General features: G+C 39.3%; 1 protein-coding gene across 7 annotated transcripts; it reads left to right on the plus strand.

The window, feature by feature from the left end:
* Positions 1-209: 209 nt before the first annotated feature.
* On the plus strand, positions 210-13,347 carry FAM76B (family with sequence similarity 76 member B). 7 transcript variants are annotated; one of them, XM_075050068.1, is made up of 10 exons: positions 210-538; positions 778-842; positions 1,144-1,198; positions 2,613-2,768; positions 3,725-3,921; positions 5,946-5,993; positions 6,191-6,271; positions 6,941-7,076; positions 10,119-10,220; positions 10,787-13,347. In XM_075050068.1, the coding sequence occupies exons 1-10, from the start codon at positions 443-445 to the stop codon at positions 10,874-10,876; spliced, it is 1,026 nt and encodes a 341-aa protein (XP_074906169.1). In that variant the 5' UTR covers positions 210-442; the 3' UTR covers positions 10,877-13,347. The 7 variants fall into 7 exon arrangements, with proteins under 7 accessions (XP_074906169.1, XP_074906170.1, XP_074906172.1 ...); XM_075050069.1 differs by having other exon boundaries at positions 6,944-7,076; XM_075050071.1 differs by lacking the exon at positions 6,191-6,271.
* Positions 13,348-13,567: the final 220 nt, after the last annotated feature.

Here is a 13,567-nt window from a genome sequence, read left to right on the forward strand (position 1 = left end):
CAATGGGCGCCGCGGCCGCGAGGCCACCCAATCCCCGCCCGGCGCAGGGCGAGGGCGCCCGCCGCGGGATTGGCGGCGGCGCGGTCGGCGTGGGCGGCGATTGGGCGGCGAGTTTTGAAGGCAGGTTTGGCGCGAGGCGGTGATTGGCTGCCGCCAGGAGCCCGAGCCCGGGGCGGAGGGAAGGGCGGGGGGCGCGGGGTGACGCCGATGCCGACACCGACACAAGGGGGACGCGGCTCGGCGGCGCGGGCTCTGCGCGGGGCCTAGGGCGGCGGCGGCGGCGGCGGAGCGCGGCGCGGCTCCGCTCCGCTCCGCTCCTCCGGCTGCGGCGGCGGCGGCGCGGGCGGCCGCCCGCTCCGGCCCTCGCCCCGGCCCTCGCCCCGGCACCTCCCTCTTCCCCTCCCTCGGCCCGCCCGTGTCCGCCCCGCCGGCCGCGGCGCGGATGGCGGCGGCGGCGGCCCCGGCTCTTTATGCCTGCACCAAGTGCAACCAGCGCTACCCCTTCGAGGAGCTCTCCCAGGGCCAGCAGCTGTGCAAGGTGCGGCGGCGGGGCTGAGGGGGGCGAGCGGGGCAGCGCTCGGCGGGACGGGGCCCCCCGCCACCCGGCCGGGGCTCTCGCAGCCCTGTGGCGTCCCCGGGGCCGGGAGGAGGAGGAGGAGGAGGAAGGCGGGCGGGCGGCCCTGGCGCGGGGAGGCAGCCCCCTGCCCGGCGGGGCACCGGCGGCTGGAGGGGTTTGGCGTCGGAGCGGGGAGTGTAACGCCGCTCTTCTCTCCGCAGGAGTGCCGGATCGCCCACCCCATTGTCAAATGCACTTACTGCCGGTCCGAGTTCCAGCAGGAGAGGTAGGGGAGAAGGCAGGCGCGGAGGAGGGGGGGGGGGGGGGGGGGTGCCTCCGCCTCGCCCCCAGCGCGACCCGCTGAAGCGCTGCCGCTGTCCCCCGCGCCGGTGAGGGCAGAAGGTCGGCACCGGAGGAGGGCCGGGCCTGCGGCGGCCGTGGAGCCGGGGCAGGACCGCGTTAGGGCCGCGGGTTCGCCGGCTACCGGGGCTGGCGTGTGCGTGTGCGCCTTCCAGTCGGGGCGTGGGAAAAGGGTTTCGAGGCGCGCGGCTGTCGCCGGGTTCAACATTCTGCGATTTTGCCTTTAGCAAAACCAACACGATATGCAAGAAGTGCGCCCAGAACGTGAAGCAGTTTGGAACGGTGAGTAGGCTCTCGGCTCTAAATACTGAGCTCGTTCGCGCTTTAAATTAGGAAAAAAGTTCTCTTGCAACTAAACTTTGTATTTGGGGGCGGGGAAGGTTACCTCTCAGAAAGTTCTCTTGCGACTAACCTTATTTTTTCAGGGGAAAAACCCCAAAACATTATCCTTCAGAAAGGTAATGGAAATTACTGGCAGCTCTTGATTTCCTTCACGGCTTACGGTTTCTTTTTTTCAAACTGAAGTTCAGCGTGGTTCTATGCAGCTTAACGGTTATGAATACTTGCAATATAGCTCTTCACAGCAAAAACAATGTTACTTCGCTTTATGCGTGTAAAGTTATTCTTCACATATTCTCCTAAACGCATGCTTGATGGCAGAAAGACCGTTAGCTGTCTGTGTTTTTAATGAGTGGTAAATGTGAAAATCTAATAATACCGCATACTTTATATTATGTAAGTCTTAAAAACGTTAAATGCATGTTAATCGCGTTAAGCTATTAAGTAGGAAAGATTTTATGAGTATTAGCTGTATCCATGTTACTTTGCATTTTCTCATCTCAAATTTCAGCTTCAGTTCTGTTAGAAAAATTAATTTTTTAATATATGAATACACCCATTGTATCTGAGCGCCCTGCAGATACTAGTTTATAGAAGGTATCAAGATAATCTTGTGAAACAGAAGCATGTAACTTCTATACACTTGACATAAACCATATTAGATGAAACTCAGCTTATCTGAGAAACATAACAGCTCTTGGTATGTAGTCAGGCGTTTTGTGAATGTAAATGTAAACCGAACAAAGGACGTTCTTTCAAAAGCATAAAATGTAGAAAAATGAAGTGCGAGACAGATCCAACAATGTTTTTTATCAGTAGTTCATCAAAAAAACAGAACTGCATTGAAGATAATCAGCCATTTCTAACCTATGAAAGCTGGCAGGAGTTTTATTTTCCAGCAGTGTATTATTCTAGTTGAGTGTATGATCTAAAAGTTGATAACCTGACCTCATGGTATCTGAAGTTGTTTGGGTTTTTTTTTTCCTACGTTTCCTGCAGAATTGCAGGGATCAGGGTACTAATCTTGGAGCTGTGGGGTTATCAAATCCCTGAGTAGTGCAAGGGAGAGGGATGTTTTCAGAAACTTCCAGTCTGAAAAATGACTTGATTACTTTTCTTTTAAAGTTTTTAAAGTAAAAATTTCATGGAAAGTCCAGACTGGTTTTGAGCATTGAAGGAGCAGCATTTTAGGGGAAGAGTTTAGTACTGAAGATAGAAATGGTACAAAAAAGGTTCTTTAAGATAGGTTATATGAAGGCCTAGTAGTTTAGAAGCATCGTTGTGCGATTTGAAATACTTGTGTTCGTTACAAAAACTGTAAATGTATTAACTTCAGCTCAACTTACCTGTTTTTCAGCCCAAGCCCTGTCAGTATTGTAACATTATTGCAGCATTTATTGGCACAAAATGTCAGCGTTGCACCAACTCGGAGAAGAAGTACGGCCCACCTCAGACATGTGAACAGTGCAAACAACAGTGCGCTTTTGATCGGAAGGAGGAGGGAAGAAGGAAGGTAGGCTTTGTTCCATAGCTGTAGTGGCTTAGGCTGACAGCAGACAAGGTTCCTCCTTTGTGAGAGAGAGATTAGCAAGAATGTATCTTAAGTTCACTAATATTAGATTAGATTTACTGTGCCGTGCTTTACAATATTTGAATTAAACTTCACAACTTGTGGTTGTTGTGTTAGCTACTGAGCTAACTTACTTTAAACTAAACCACTCTTCTTAAAAATAAGCTTAAGCGGAAGGTGACAGTTATAGCTGGGGAACAGAGGTTAAGCAGCTGAATGGTTCCTGGTGCTTTGATTTTTTTTTTTTCTTTTTTTCCCCCCATACATTGGATCTTATCTATGTCCGTAACTCAAATCTGTCGCTTTACCTCTTCTGATTTGTTTGCCTTGCCGTAAAGTACAGCATCAGAGAGGTGGACTGCTCTGAGCAGCCCTTTGTGTTCTGTTTTCTTAAATATCTTTGGTGAGTGCCACTTTCTCATTCCAGAAGGTGCTGAGGAAATGACCTCAAAAGCCTCTTGCCTGAACCCAAGAATAATGCTGTTTTTACAGAAGAAATTACTTGGTACAAGTAACACGTTGGCTGGACATCATGATTCTGCCTGGAATGCGATGGGTTGAGAGAGGGTACATGGTGTCTAAACTAAGAACGATTTGTCCCTGTAAAAAGTTATTGTCACTTCTATGATACAGAGCGAGTCCAACATTTGCTAAGACTGCTTTCTAGCATAACTTTAAATGGCAAAAAAAAATGGTGTAAGATTCACTTTACTAAAAGTTAACATGCATACATTGGAGGTGTGTTAGTGCTGTTTCATACCAAAGAGATGTCTGGGTTTTTCCCAAAGATAACAGATGAAGTGAAACAAATTTTTCTTGCAAATATTGAAATATATGTTTCTAGTGCAAGTATATTTGGGAAAAAAAAACCAACCCTGCTATGAATTATTTCCCAAAAGGTTGATGGAAAGTTGTTGTGTTGGCTCTGCACACTGTCCTACAAGAGAGTGCTACAGAAGACGAAAGAACAGAGGAAGAGCCTAGGATCTTCACATTCTAACTCCTCATCCTCATCTCTTACTGAGAAAGACCAGCATCATTCAAAACACCACCACCATCACCATCATCATCATCGTCACAGCAGCAGTCATCATAAGTAAGTATTTAAAAAATTGAAGTAGCTGTTGGTACCTCTTCCTCTTCTGTGTTCTGTTAGTACTGAGATCAAATCAAAGGAAATAAGAAATGCTGTTTAAGACATGGCATCAAAAGCAGTAGTAGAATGTTGTTCTTCCATGGTCTGTCAAAATCCTTGTATTCTTACAGTATGGGTGCAGGGACGTCACCAAAAAGCAGAAATTCTTGGTGATCATCGAATTAGTCAATGTTAAAATAGGTAGCAAGTTTAGAAAAGAAACCCATAGAATGGCTACAGAAACAAGTTCCTTGGGGATAAACTTGAATTTGGCTTTCTAAGCGGTAACTGCTATTCTACATGCATTTACCATGGGTTAAAAGGTGTGTATTAGAAGTGAGCACAGAAGAGCTACTGTTCTCAGAATCTCCACCCTAGCTTGCTTCATTCTGACATGTTTGTGCACACATACTTGCAGATAAATGGAGAAGCAGAAGCAACTGTGTGGGATCATCCTCAGTCTATGACCAGTTTGTATCTCTGCTAGTTTTTATAATCAAATCTTGCTGGAATAGGCAGTTTGTGAGTGGCTGTGATGCAGACATAGGAAAATAACATTGTCAGTTCAGTTAGTGGCACTCTGGTAACATTTCAGACAGTTTTGTCGTATCCTCTGCAACTTTTCTCATTTTGCCGTCTCTGGCCGTGGCATACGCAGTGTACCATCCTTAATGTACAAACCCAGTTTATTTGGTCATAAATCCCAGGACTGATTTGGCTTTTATGCTAGTATAATAGTAGTCATGCTTCTTATTTCATTGGTAGGCTTATGGCAGCCTAACTTTAGAACTACTTATTTTATTTTTTGTGTTGGATAGTAAATACCAGTGCTGCAATGGTAACGACGCTGACCCCAGACACACAAACACTTCCATTCTAGGTTTCACTTTTCTAGTGCTTATAGTTTTCCATTTTGACTGAAACTTGCCTGACTAAATGTGACTTAAAGATAGAAGGAAAATAAGCTGGAATGATATTGGGAATGAGGAGAAGAGAAATGTACTTACTCTCACTTAAAAAAAGAGAAAACTAAGATTTGGTTTTTTAGGAATTTGAAGAAGAATATTATTCTTGTCATGCTGAGAGTTATTATGCTATTCCTGTTCTTTCAAATCTCTGCTGAAAATTGAGTTACAACAAGCTAAATCTAATTTAATGTGTGTGGCAGAGATATATAGTAAGGATTAAATAAAAAAAAAATAGCTCTTTACTACAGAGTAGATCTTCTAATATAGTCAAGAGTTATAAAAATAAGCATATCTCTATATGAATCACAGTGTTCCTGGTTTGGCGCCTTTTTTCTGTAGGCTGCCATGGGTCCATTGCTTCCAGTCCAATAAATATGACTTTTTTTCCCTATCCATTTCAGTTATTGTTAAGATGAGTCAATAGAGACAGTGAGGTAGAAATATAGATTCATTGAACTATTTCATTCAGTGCAATCTTTGAAATGCTACCCTTCCTGTATATCAATGGTATTTATTAGTTGTTTTTGAAATTATTGAAAACAAATGTTTAGACCTGAGAAGGAGTTATTTTCAGGAATCCAAAACTTAACTTTGCTCTTATGCTGCCACATAAGCACCACTTCACATAGCTTTCATATGGCAGTATGGGAATCCCAGGAATGCTGCTTTAGACCAGCTTGCTGAGTACAAGATTAGCAATATAAAGTTCACAAAAATTGGGAGGTACCAGCAAAAAGGTTTAGCCATCAGTCTTGAAGTCTACCCCTTGTGTCTTAGAATAGTGTAAACATTTAGCCAAGAAATATTTTTATAGCATCCTGACATGGTAAAAGTGGTCATGAATATGACAGATCATACGACTGTCCAGCTGAAAATTCATAATTGTTAACTTTCTTTATTAAAAAAAAAAAAAAAGAAGGTGGGGTGTGGCTTTTTCTCAAGTACGGATAACATTCACATAAACTTAGAAATAATGGCATGTTTGGTCAGTTACCAAGTACATTTCACATATTTCAGAATCAGCAATCTGAGTCCAGAACAAGATCAGGGACTATGGAAACAGAGGTAAATATGATATTATTTATTAATTTCCTTTTAATTTATCTTGCAGTTTTCATTTAAAGGACTTCTTTTCTTGCATTTCTGGCTAGTCTCTAGCATTCCAGTTAGGAGCATGAGTTAGTTATTTTACATGTACCAAATGGTGATATTAGAGAGTTATATAGTATGAGGCTTTAGGTTTACATTTTGTTTGATTTCAGCCATAAATCCTCTGCAGCTATTCAGAATGAAACTCCAAAGAAAAAACCCAAACTGGAATCCAAGCCATCAAATGGAGATAGGTAAAGTTATATTTTTGTAAAGCTGAGCCATTTCAACCAAATAGAGCACTGATTTGTGGCCAGTTGCGCTTTTTTTTTTTTTTTGTCTGAAGAATGAGGGAGGTAAAACTATTGTCCAGCCAGCCAGATTGTTGGGTAGCATCTGAGTGCTGTCAGTCAACTAAATGACTTTATTAGCAGAAAACTGGCACTGTTTTCCTGCTTTTAAGCTGCTTGGGGCAAAATTAAATAAAGCTTATGTGCGAGGCAACAGTTATAAATGAAACAGTATTCCCTGACATTGGTGGTTTGTTGATTAGATGCAGGGTTGAACCTGCTGCTTTAAGCTGACGTAGTGTATAGAGAAGTCTTTTGGACCTTAATGTGTGAGATTGAATCTCTATTCTGTCTCTGGCCAAACAGTTGGAATAAAAAGAAAAGTGGCTGCTTCAGTCAAAAGGTATTTGTCCCCTCAAAGCTAATACTTAATTATATTTCTGCAGGTGTATGTAATGTGTGCCATTAGTAAGGTAATTTGCCAGTTGCATCCATTTCTGTCAGGTACATACTTTTTTTGCATTAGTCCTTAAGGATGTTTGTAGAAATATTAATTACCCAATTTGAAATTTAAAAAAAACTACTGTTTTTTTCTATTGATGTTGTGAGTAACTGTTGTTTTTTTACTTTTAGTAGCTCTATAAATCAGTCAGCAGACAGTGGAGGAACTGACAACTTCGTCCTCATAAGTCAGCTGAAAGAAGAAGTAATGTCACTTAAACGTCTTCTGCAGCAAAGGGATCAGACTATTTTAGAAAAAGATAAAAAGGTAAAAGTTGCATCTGCTTAATAAGAACTTTATCATTTTTTTTTCTATTTTGTAGACTCCTAACAATTTCAAAATGGTGAGATAAAACAAAAATCAGATACAATGTTTTTACATAGCAACTAATCAGATCTTACCATTTAAAGGACAAATTTGGGACTTTTGTATCATGAATATATTTTGGCTCTAAGTCAAAAAGGAATTAATCTTACCTCACTTCAGCCATCTAGAACACAGCCATCTAGAAGCTAGCCATCTGGTTCACTGTTGCTCAGGTTGCGTGCCACAGGTGATGGATAAAATGTCAGACAGTGGTTTGTATGTTTTATATATTCTAAACTAAGTCATGCCAAAATGCCAGATACCTACATAGGTTGATGGGCATACAAGATAAGAGGAGGATTAAGAGTAGTAACTATTCTGAGTTTACGTGTACAGTGTTTGACAATGAAGTGTTTTGACTTTAAAGGATTGGTAGCATATGTGTAGTGTAGGTTATCAAGTCTTTGTGGATGGTCAGAGACTAGGAGAAAAACTTGGATTAGATGCCTGGCAGTCAAGAAAAGTTAAGCGAAATACTCAGCCCCAAATGGCTGCAGTGAAATCATACAAGATACTCACCCTTCAAACAATCTAATGACAAACAAGAGAAAGAACTACAAATATGTACTTTGCCTTTATGAGAGCTTATTTCTCTGCCATCTGATGAACTATGTGCTTTTAAGACACTGTCTGTAACAGTGGCTCTAGAATGTCTGTTCAGGATTGAGTAGGTTGTAGAATTGTATTAGAAATAAATTTACTGTATTTTTAAGTAAAATTTTGAGTATAGATGCATTGTGTCCTATCAAAACATTGATGGTTAAGAAAGGCTCATTGATCCCGAAAGGAAAATGCTTCCACTTTTAAACCATAGTTCAGTATCTTCATTTCTACACTTAAATGTGTTGTGTAAAGGATAATGAACATTTTTTTGTTTATATCACTGTTATAGTATACCTAGTGTTGGAAGTACTTGCTATTTCAAGGCTTTAAGCGGTTAATGTGAAAGAGCTGAACAGTCTGTCATGGATTCTCTTTAGGTATTTTCTTCAAAGGACAGACATTAAGGCCCTGATCTCTCTCTTATGAAGCCAGTAGAAGATCATGAGTCAGTAGGAAGTTCACTTATCTCTTTTTATATTTGATCTACTGGGCAAAGCTAACAAAAGGGTTAGGTAAGGAAATGTCACCTACTTCTGCATAACCACTGCAGTAACTTGTTTTGTGCTGTTTCCATAGGGAGAGCATCTACTAATTTTAATATCCCCACTGCTAAAACTATTTATTTGACCTCAGAGTTCTTTGAACTTAAAGGCTCCTTCAGGCATGAATTATTTACTTTCTTCAGCTGCTGCGGGGGGGAGAAAAGCTGAACCTATCGTACAATGTTTCCATAGCTGAAAAATTTACAACAAATGAATGTACTGCAGATTTTTTTTGTCGGTGAGATAGTAAATGTAAAAATATGTAGTGGGATAAAAACCTGAGCCAGACCTGTGTGAGATTCCTGTTAATATTTTGTCCCAAGATTTGTGTAGGGACAACATTTGAACAGTTTGCAGTGCTCCAAAAGAAAAACCTCTAAAATATATAATGTATGGCAAGAAAAACAACTCAGTACACCAGCTTTACAGACAATCCTCATCATTTTTTGTTACGAGTCAAGATCTCAGCCATATCATTACCAGTGCTTATTGTTTGCAGTACTAGCCTTGTTTTGCTTTCTGGACAAAATGTTAGTGAGACATCAAGTCGTTACTGTGGGGCCCTGAGACTTGATCATTAGGAAGGGACCACACTTCACTGAATGTTCACAGGTAGTGTGTTTGCTCATCTCATCTAGTTGCATATTTTACTATGGTGCAATACTACCACTAGTTTTTTGGTATTTAGTTTGTGGTATGTGGTTTTGTACTGGATCCCCTGGAATTTGCAACAGCCGTAAGTACATACCTTGAGCAACAGTCTGTGTACAGTGAGGTATATATCCTTGTATCAAGACACCTGCACTTTATTTAGGACCATTTGATTGACAGTTCTTTTGAATACCTTGTTTCACTACATGTGATTTTACACATCTAAGGTTGATAATAGCAGTCTTGGTAGTTGTTTTTGGAATGTATGCTCTGGTTTGTTATAGTGGGCTCCCTTGCTAGCAAAGATGCTCCGTTTCCTGGTAAATACAAATTGACCAGAGAGGTTCAAAATAGCTTGGTGAATCTGAGATGCTTTCTGGAACTAAACTTTTTTAAAGAAGTGGTTCCTAAAATTTCTGGGTCCATATACAACAAACCGTTAGTAGTTTACCCAGCTGCACATGTTTCCAGAAAAAGTGTTCAGCTGTTTGGATAGAAGCATGTATCACAATTTAGAAACACCTGCCTTAGTGTATGTTATCTGGATCTCTGCCTGTCTCAGGAGAGACCCAGTGGCAGCAATACTACACCATACACTCAGAATTAAATCCTAGATTAAATTGTTTTAATTACACATTTCTAATAACACTGTTGAATTCACTGTTGTTGTGGATCGAAAAGCAATGAAACTCTGGAACATATACTTCTGTTTAGGACAAATTGTAGCATAAAAAGACACAAAGGAATCCTTTCTGGTTTAGTATGGAAGATTTTTCATGTGTTACCATACCATATAACTGAAGAGATATAACTGAAGATTGTGATAAGGATCTCACAGCTGAAAGAACAGCTAAGATTATAAATCATTAGTCTTGTATTTGAGTTTTTTTTTGTTGAGGATTAACCTTCTTTATACCAAATCCTGAGCAAACAATATGGTTATATAAGTAGAGTTGTTTTCTTCATATAAAATAGACATACTTACTTTTCCAAGCTACTTCTGAAGTACTGAGCTGTCAGTACTACAATAGTAAATAAATAACAGTGTTTCCTGAGATTCCTGAGGCTTGCATAAAGATTTCACAGACTGATTAGAAGATGTATACTGTAGCAGTCCAAGGAATCTCCATAGAATTTGTGTTTTTAGTTGACAGAACTGAAGGCAGACTTCCAGTACCAGGAGTCTAACTTGAGGACAAAGATGAACAGTATGGAGAAAGCTCACAAGGAAACTGTGGAACAGTTGCAGGTGAGTAATTGCTTATCGATACTTGAGAAATACTTCAGATGGAATTATACATTCAGGCTGTTCACTCATGGCAATGAAATAGTACCAAGTTCTTGGATGGTCAAGGTCTTGAGTGCTTTCTAACTTTGAGATAGATGCTTACCTCACATGCTTTCTCAAAGGTTATGTTATTTTTTGTCTGTTCTCTGATATTTAATCAGTTGTCAGCATGCTATTGATCTGATTTAAGGGCTCAGCGTTAACACAATTGACAGTTAAATGTCTCTTGTTAAAGCATACTTTATCAGGAAGAAAGCCTGAATTTAGTTGCCTTCTAAATCACAGACTGAACAGATACTCGGTGCAACATCTCAGATACTAAATTTTGCAATACAGGAAGTGTGGTTACCTTTTTCTGTTAAAGATGGAACATGCATATCAAAAAGCACGTACAAATCTTTGAAAAGTGCTAATATTCTCAGCATGGTCATTTTGGGAATTTGTTTCATAAATGCAATGGGAAATTAGTGCATGAAACTACTGAGACGTTTCAGTAATTCATAAAACTTTTTTTATCTGTATTGCAGGCCAAAAACAGAGAACTACTCAAACAGGTTGCAGCGTTGTCAAAGGGTAAAAAGTTTGATAAAAGTGGGAGTATACTAACATCTCCTTGAGGAACTGGCTATTGATGGGGTTTGCTACTCAGTGTAAATTTGAGTGATTCTGTGAAGCCCTTAAAATCCTGTGTAGTGGAAAAAAATATTTTTGCACACCAGATTAGTTGGCATGTTTCCTACACGTTTTTATAATTAATATGCAGCTTTTTTTAGTTACTGTTCAGATGAAATACTTCAACTGGCTTGAAGAATGTTTTTATTTTTTTGATATTGGAAACTTTTTGCCAGCAATAGTATTAAACAATTGCATAGAGAGCATAGCAGTGCTCTCTCTAAAAGGACAACATGCAATAACAAACTAGGTGTACTTTTTACAAAGCAGCAACTGAGTCTTTTCAACTACACTGATGTCAGCCAAAAGTTCATGAAACTGCAGTGACACTGAACACTGGTTTCTGGCAACTGTTCTTTTACTTTGTATCAAAATATAAATTCAGAATGGAAATCATGGTGCTCTCAAGTGAAATTAAAAAAAGGCATATATGTATGTGTAAATACAACTGTAACGGTTATATTCTTAGTTATAACAAGTAATTAGTGTTTTACATTCTTGTGATAGGGATTTACCGAAAGATTATCTATTGTACAGTAACAGAGGCAGTGTGGTTTTTGTAAGATTTACTGTAGATTTTTCTTGCAAGTGCCTTTCTCCAACTGTTTATTTATAGGAATGTTGGTATTTTGTACATAAGGTTTTTATGTTTTAAAATCATGTTTAATAAATGTTTTATGTAAATATAAATGTGTGTACAGAGGAGTCTGAAACAAAGATCGAAGTGGCTAGTGCAGTGCTTGAAGCAGCATTAAGAGCTAGCTAATTGATGGACAGTGAGTATTGGCTTTAGATAACCTTTGTAGCTTGTGTCTGTGAGGTGTAGAATTTTGTTAGTGCTGCTCATGCCAAACACTTCCTGAACAAAAAACTAAATGTTTTTTGCCACACTGGAGTTTAGTGGTTTGTTTATATATTTTTCCTGTTTGGCACAGCGCTAATTTTAATTCCATAGCAGACATTGTACTCCCAATGTTACATCCTTAATTAGTGATATGCACTCAAAGTTTTAAAAAAATTTATTCCCATTGTCTGATTTAATGTACTTAGTTGTAACTTATGGTGGTTCTTCATGAATTGCAAGATTCTCATCCCCCAGTAAAGATACACAATGAGAAAAGAGTAGCCAAAACTGATGGTCTTGAAATTAATTAAGGGAGTGGATGTGGTGTCAAAGGGTGGGTTGTTTTAATGTTTTGGGTAGATTTTGATTCTAAATTACATCAGTTTAAGTTTAGCTCTGCTCCTAATGGACATTAGTCATATTCAGAAATTTCAGCTAGACATAATTTAGTATACCCCAAGGTCTCTGTTCAGGAAGGTGAGTTACAAATCAGCATGAAGTGAAGTAGACTTATGTAAGTAAAGGTTTAGTTCAGCTCTGAGTACTGATTGGTAACACGGTAACTGCTTATATTTCAGTAAGCTTAATCGTGTAGAATAAGCTACACACCTTTTAATTAACTAAAATCTGAAGTTCCTTGGCTGTCCACCCATGTACTGAACTATGAACACCTTTTCAGTAGTTCAAACAAGTTCCAGCAGTAACAGACTACTGAATAATTTGAAAAAAATCACGCTTTTTTCATATGGTATACGTGTATTTTTATACCCTAAAATCAATTTTGTATGTTTATAAATGTTCTTCTTTAAACTTGCTAAACTAGGGTAGAGAATGCTGCTATCCTTTGGGGGGGTGTTATTATTTTTTTTAATATACAAATTTATGACTTTCTTTAATTCAGATTTAGTATTTTGATAATTTTTTTTTTCCAGTTGAGTGGTGACCCATGTTTGGTGAAATTGTTTTTAAAACACAAAAATGCATAGCAAATTGAAATGTTTGAATTAAGGTCACTTAATGATATCTGTTCAAACTGCATCAAGGACAATTTAAAGGAACAAACTGAAGTTCTATATTAGAAGTAATTGACTTTATAAATCCCAGTCTGAAAAATTTTTAGGGGCTTCACAGTGTTTTGTTCTAATTAAATACCTGTGGGTTTTCTTCCATAATCTCATTTTTAACATGAATTTTTTTAAAGTTCTAAACTAGCCAACTGAATCCCAGTCCTGAAAATAGTGTCCTGGAGCTGTAGATTATTGACATAATAAACTGATGTTCTTTAAACGTGGATCTGCGAGGAGATTGTTGTACTGTATTGTGCTTTATAGCCTGTTTCCAGATGTTGATTAGCATTGAACAGTAATGGCCATTTTGGCTCAAGTTATTTATGTATTTTAAGCCTGTGAATATTGCAGCCCCCTTTTAGATAGTATGTCTAAATATGCGTTCTGCAGTGAAGCTATTCAGCTGTCCACATGTATAGACTATTGAAATACTGTACTGGCACACATCTGACCGTTGACATTTTGTACCTTTTCTAAATCCAATGTTTCACAATAAAATCTTGTCAAAACATTAATCTGTCCTTTTAAAATTATTCAGAAATGCCTATTTCATGTTAATCCTTTACACTATGTCACTCACTAAAAGCCCGTGGCCAAAAAAAGGCAGAATTTAATATTTACATTTAGTATTTAGATTTCTGGGAAGATTAGACACCTTGGGCAGTCTACAAATTGTAACAAATGAGAACTTCAGATTAATTTCTCTCAAGAAAATACTTTGGTTT

The sequence above is a fragment of the Buteo buteo genome, chromosome 18, assembly GCF_964188355.1.
Source record: "Buteo buteo chromosome 18, bButBut1.hap1.1, whole genome shotgun sequence".
Lineage (NCBI taxonomy): Eukaryota > Metazoa > Chordata > Aves > Accipitriformes > Accipitridae > Buteo > Buteo buteo.

Coding starts and splice junctions, on each gene's coding strand:
- FAM76B (XM_075050068.1), top strand. CDS start 443: ATGGCGGCGGCGGCGGCCCCGGCTCTTTATGCCTGCACCAAGTGCAAC. Junction 3,922..5,945: donor CACAGCAGCAGTCATCATAA/GTAAGTATTTAA, acceptor CACATATTTCAG/AATCAGCAATCTGAGTCCAG. Junction 5,994..6,190: donor CAGGGACTATGGAAACAGAG/GTAAATATGATA, acceptor GTTTGATTTCAG/CCATAAATCCTCTGCAGCTA.